The sequence below is a fragment of the Amblyomma mixtum genome, chromosome 2, assembly GCF_055824585.1.
Source record: "Amblyomma mixtum isolate Tamu chromosome 2, ASM5582458v1, whole genome shotgun sequence".
Taxonomy (NCBI): Eukaryota; Metazoa; Arthropoda; class Arachnida; order Ixodida; family Ixodidae; genus Amblyomma; species Amblyomma mixtum.
Genome location: NC_143013.1, coordinates 61,037,617 through 61,043,867, shown reverse-complemented (window position 1 = coordinate 61,043,867; position 6,251 = coordinate 61,037,617). Strand labels below are relative to the sequence as shown.

General features: G+C 47.5%; 1 protein-coding gene across 1 annotated transcript; it reads left to right on the top strand.

Moving 5' to 3' along the window:
* The first annotated feature begins 73 nt into the window (after positions 1–73).
* Positions 74–1,036, top strand: LOC149359507 (BRCA2 and CDKN1A-interacting protein). The gene has a single exon (XM_089571717.1). The coding sequence runs from the start codon at positions 155–157 to the stop codon at positions 1,010–1,012; it is 858 nt and encodes a 285-aa protein (XP_089427843.1). The 5' UTR covers positions 74–154; the 3' UTR covers positions 1,013–1,036.
* Positions 1,037–6,251: the final 5,215 nt, after the last annotated feature.

Genomic DNA, 6,251 nt, shown 5'->3' with positions numbered 1-6,251 from the left:
TGGGAACATAAAATTTGGTTGTTATAGTTCATGACCTGGGCACGCATGAAGCCAAACAAGCACCACTTCTGCCACTTCACTGCCCTTGGCACACAACGCTCGCAGCTCCTGCCAATGTCGTAAACACTGTAACCATTCAATCTGAGCGAGAAACATGGCGATGTCAAAACGGCAGAAGAGGCTCGGAGAAGATGAGGAGAGTGACGGTTCAAACAACTCTCAGAATGACAACAGTGACTCCGAGGAAGACGAGATGCTCGACACCGAGGTGAACGTCGACTTTGAAGCGCGCACTCCCGACGACTCTGACTACCATGGCATCAAACGGCTCCTCCAGCAACTGTTCCTCAAGGCACGTGTCAACCTCTCGGACCTCACGAACCTCATTCTCGAGCGCAATTTTGTCGCGAGCGTCATCAAGCAGTGCGACGACGACGTCGACGACGAGTCCATGGAGGACGATGACGACGAAGACGGCGTCTTCGGCGTCATGAGCGTCATCAACGTCACCGAGACCAAACAGCGCGAGTGTGTCCGACAGATCATGACTCTGCTGCGCGACCAGTGCCGTGCGTCCGCCAGCGGACTGGCGGCCAAGTTCGACGAGTACTTCACCGAGGAGAGCTACCAGCTCGGCCTGGTGATCAGCGAGCGCTTCGTCAACATTCCGCCGCGGATTGCCTTGCCCCTGTACGACGCCCTGATGCGAGACGTGGAAGCGGCCAAGGCGGCGGGAAAGAAGTACGACTTCACGCACGTCTTGCTCATATGCAAGCAGTACAAGCCGTCGGAAGAGGACCAGGGCGCCGTGTTCGCCAACGCGGAGGAAGAACTGTTCGAGGAGGAGGCTGAGCTGCAGTTCGAGTACAACGTGACTGGAGACGCCGATACCGCAGTCGCCGGCGACTGGAAAGAGGAGGATGCGGAGATGACGCAGATACGCAAAGTCCTGGTCATACCCACCACCAAGTGGGACCGCATAATGGAGAAGCTCAAGAGCGCGTTACAATAAAGCGCGCGCTGTTTGCACGACGAAGAGTATCGTGCCCGCCCCGACTTCTTGCACGCGTGCTCTGCGCTAGCCGCACTCGCCGTTGGCTACATGCTGAATCAAACAGGGCGGCCTTTCTACTCAAGTGTTAGCTCGTTTCCGAGCGCAAGTGTTGAGCAAGCTCGCATGGGACGAATCTGTTTTGCGTTTCACACCATTCCGAAAATTTGCTTAGCTTAAAGTAGGCTGTTGCGGCAGCACACATGTTAAATATAATGTGAATGGAGTGAGAACATTTTCTTTCTTTCTGTCTTTCTTTTGGTAAAATGTGTCCACTGCATCGGATTTGGCTTGTCCTCTCTTTTTTTTTGCCTTTGTCCCCCGTTTTCCAGCACAACTCCAAAATGCAGTCTCATTGAATCACCAAGTAGCCTGCTTCTCTGCGTGCCACATCACAGTTTGCCTTTGCTGCATGTATAGGCAACCTGCAGTGTAGTTTGCAGGTACATGTGGCGCCGTCTCGCGGCCGAAGAGACAAGCACTGAGTAGGCAGCTCGGCGCGGCCCGACCGGCTCCGCTTCCCGAGGAAGGCGCAAACAGCGAGGTTGTGCAGCTTTGCGGATTTTCTGGAAGCTTTACCTCGGCCATCCTACGCCATGGATGTCGGTCGCACTCGGAAAAAAAACCAACCGGAGATACTGTTGCGTGAAGGACTGTCATACCCGAGAAGGGAACGGAGACGTGAAGCTGTTTCGTTTCCCTGCAAGGCCGTACTGGTCAACCCGGCGACTGAAGTGGATCGTCGCAGTGCGTCGTGTCAAGGAAGTTGCACTGGTGTTATAATTCACGTGAAGCTAAGAGGAGAAAAAAAGTATAAATGTGGAGCTGCTGAATGAAGCTATAATATTGAGCGTTCATTAATTTCGCCGCTAGTAGTTCTCTTGCTTGGTATCGTCGAATTGCGGTCGCGCTCTCGCGTTAAGAAGCCGTTTTTCTGGTTCTGTCAGAACAACGGTCTTCAAATCAGGATTCGTCGCGTTCGAAAGCAGGGCTCTTGGTCGCGGTTTTGTCCTATACTGGTACTCAAGTACGTGCGCTCAACGTTAGCGCGTACGTGTCGAGGTACCATGAATTAAAGGCAGCACGCCTCGCGGGGTGAGTCGCAGGTGATTAATTCAGGTCCCACTCCCGTATGTCGTTCCCTTATGTGTTTGCCCGTCTCGCGCAGATTTACATGCTTTGCCTAAGGGGTGAATTGATTTTGCAGAGCTGTGTGTCATACAAATTTGGTTGCATTATATTTGAGTGGTGAAGACTTCTTCAACTGCAGCAAAAATGACAACACAAAAATATGTTCAAAGCACTTTGTCCGTGGTGAAAAGAGTACCATTGAAACGCATCCCGGTTATCTCCCGACAAGCAAGGTCATGCATGAAACTGCCCTAACATTATTAACAACCTGAATTCAGCTGTAAACACCTGGATACCGCGGGAGTCATAAAGAGGCTCACTGTGTGGTTGCTTGGACGTTCAGTCTGGGCTCGATAGATGCAATTCTTTCTGTACACCCACCACTGTTTACTGTGCTTTCGATTACACGCTACGGGAAAAATTCACATATTCACGGGTCCCGTGCATCTAAACTTTGTCCCTTTATGTTTTTCAAAATCTATTTTCCATATCAGTTACCAATGCAAAGCGACGAGACGGTTGCTTACACATGCACTGTACATGCACAAGTTGAACGTCGTACACGTGTTTGTCCCGCTGAGACTGACACTTCGCCGAAATTTCAGCGCCGTCCGTTTCCTTCACTGAGTGCACATGGTTGCTCTCGTAAAGGCGACATCCTTTTTAGAGCTCCGGTCGCCGAAAATACACACCGATGGCATCAATAGGCTTGAATCCGCAATATAAAACAACCGACATTTTCAAATTCGTACTGGGCATGCACGCCGAAAAGAACGACCGCCTACCCAGTACCAAAAAAACATATGGTGGCGGCGCTGTAAGCAGCGCGACAGCGGCGCCGCCTGGCTATTGCAGGTTGCCTATACTCCGTTTCATACATAGCAGGTAACGCTGCCAAAGCTAGTGCGCCTGTTCGTGCAGGCTAAGTCCGCACGCAAAAAGTAGTTCGCCATACAATCAAAGCGAACACAAACATATTTTGTAGCGACAAATCTTAAGTGCTATGACTGGCACCTCCCGGACTTCGCTTTACCTCTTGCCACATTTTCGTCCTGCGACTCGTCGAGATTTTGAGAAGCAAAAAGTACACGTGGTGGTATGATACGCGGTTGGTAGGGCGAATCGCTTGTACTAAATCCACGCCCAAGATGTAGTTCACACTCCATGAAAATTATGGCCAGAAAGTCCGAACACTGAGTGCCTCGCAGCTTCGACCATGATTTTCAATGCTACTACATCGTTTTATGTCGCTCTTTGTATTCGTCCGAACAATGACTGGAGTTTCGAGAAGAACGAATGATACCTGGCGGAGTAACATAGTTTTGCGGACGCACTACTTCAGCAACCTCCGCAGCGTTGACTGCTATGTATGAAACAGAGTATAGTGATGGTTGCTGCTTGTGTTAGGTAGTCAGCCATGCTGCCACTGTTCCACTTCCTTTATTTACAGAAAGGTAGTTGCAACCCAGTGATGTTACTTTCTGTAATTAAGAATTCCTTGAATTAGACCTAAAAATCCCTATATCAGGCCTCTTTATCCTGCATCTATTTGGACAAGATGATATAACTCTGGTTCTAAAAATTCCTTAGGGACCCATGATAATTTATTTTTACCAAATTTTATTCCTAAACTTCCCAAAGAAAGGGTAAATTTCCCGAATTGAACATCAGTGTTCCAACCTTGCTGAGATTTTGCAGACGCACCCTGGGTACATGTTTTTTGGTTTATTGTTCCAAAGCGACTCGGGCTATGAGGGACGCTGTAGCGGAGGGCTCCGGAAATTTCGACCACCTGGGGTTCTTTAACGTGCTCTGACACCGCACAGCACACGGGCCTCTAGAATTTCGCCTGCATGTTTTGTGTTGGTTCATAGCATTAACTCAACAGTCGTGCCTCGTTGTTTATGGACGTTTCGGTTCCCGAGTTGTCCGTGTTAATGATTTGCAAAGTTAAAAATAGAAAAAAACACCCCATGATTATTAGGGTTTGCTTCTGTACACAGTGGTGGTCAATGCATTTGAAATTAGATGCAATTTTGGGAGCTCCAAGCATATTATCCTGGTTGCTATAATACTTGAAATAATGTTGTGCAGCTACATGCGCCTAGTGATTTATGTATGATACGTGTGATGGCGTCTCATGGCGAGATGATCAAACTACAACTGTTAACATCCTATGGCCCCACAATTCAATTGGCTGACAGCTACTGCTTATTTTTTTTTATTTTATTTATGTACATACTGCAGACCATGGTTAGGTCCAAGCAGGACGGGCACTGTACAGACTGAGTAAATCAGAAAAATCACATGGCAACAAAAAGTCACATGGCGAAAAAAAAAGAAAAGAAAAAGAAACATGCATACAATTACAAAGCATGGCTGATGTCAAATATGTCAGTGTTGGTCCGTGTGGGGCAGAGAGTTCCAGTCCGCTATTGTGCGCGGAAAAAAAGAAAATTTGAACAGATTTGTGCGTGCGAAATATGGTGCTAACAGGCTGGTGTGATAGTGGCGTGTGCTTCTTCCGGGCTAAAGGAAAAGATATAATGACGGGTCAAGTCCCAACTTACGTTTGAGCAAGAGGGAAAGAAAATCTAAACGAGTACCTTGTCGACGACACTCAAGGCGGGGAATACCATGAAATTGCATTATTTCAGAGGGTGAATCAGATTTGGAAAATTTAGAGAACACAAACCTAACTGCCTTCCTTTGTATTTTTTCAATCTTCTTTATGTTGGATGCCGTATGCGGATCCCAGACTACACACGCGTATTCGAGTTTTGGCCTGATCAAAGATAGATAACTAAGAAGCTTTACATTGGGAGGGGAATTCCGAAGTTTGTCTCAGGAAACATGTAGCACAAACTGCCGAGAGTTTTGTTCACAGTCATTCATGCAATGCGGCAAATGGCAAGGGGTGTTGACTCAGCAACTTGCTACTGTAAAGCATGAAACCTAAATCAGAAGTGCCATCAGTCATCATCATCATCAGCCTGACTACTACAACTGCAGGGCAAAGGCCTCTCCCATGTCTCTCCAATTAACCCTGTCCTTTGGCAGCTGCACCCACCGTGTCCCTGCAAACTTCTTAATCTCATCTGCCCACCTAATTTTCTGCCGCCCCCTGCTACGCTTCCCATCTTTTGGAATTCACTCCGTTACTCTTAGCACTATCTTCCCTTCGCATTATATGCCCTACCCAAGCTTATTTCTTCCTCTTGATTTCGACAGGATTGAAATTGAAACATTTAGTTGCAGCAGTGGGGATTTTGTCCTCATCGCTCTTAATATTAATGCGACAAAAATACATGGGCCCCAATGGGCTCTGTGTATTTTGTCCCTTTCTTCCGTTCGCACAGCAAGTTGTTTGCTTCATATTAATGAGACGTTAATACGCTGTAGAAGTTTGGTCCCCAGAAAAATTGCCCATAATTTGAGTCATCCATATTAATGGAGGTTGATTAACGAGGCACAACTCTTGGCAACGACTTTTAGTGGCAGTGAAGCGAAGGCTTCTGGTGGAGAGCGTCCGCAACTGTGTCGTTCTGCCAAATAGTTCGGCTGCAGTGCACTGTGCCTGGCCACCTAGCTCATCGCTATTTCCGGGGTAGCTTCACTCACTCACTGGTGTAGCTGGCCCCATCAACAGAAGCTTCGTGTAACAAGACCTGCCTGGAAAATTGGTGGTAATCAAGAAATCTGCTTTTCCTTCACTTTTTAGCGTTGAAAGTTGACAGCTTTGTTGGCAGTATGCCTTAAGTGATGAATATCAACAGGTAGTTTATTGTAAGAGAAAATAACTGCTACCGGGATATTCCGCTGCTTAGCAGGAGACTCTCTGTAGCTTTGGCTCTGTAGCTTCCTCTCTATTGCGAGAAAAAGTTCTCAGAAGTATAAAGGCTTACTAAACAAAAGGCCATAGTGATTCTGCATGCATGCTAGCTGCAAATGAAAGGTTGTAGAAAGCGAATGCTCTGTCCCATATCAGGCCTACTCGGGAAAGCAGAGCTGTTGAAGTAAAGCAGGTGAATAGACAATGCCAAGTAAGCCAGCTAGCGGAACAAGAAAT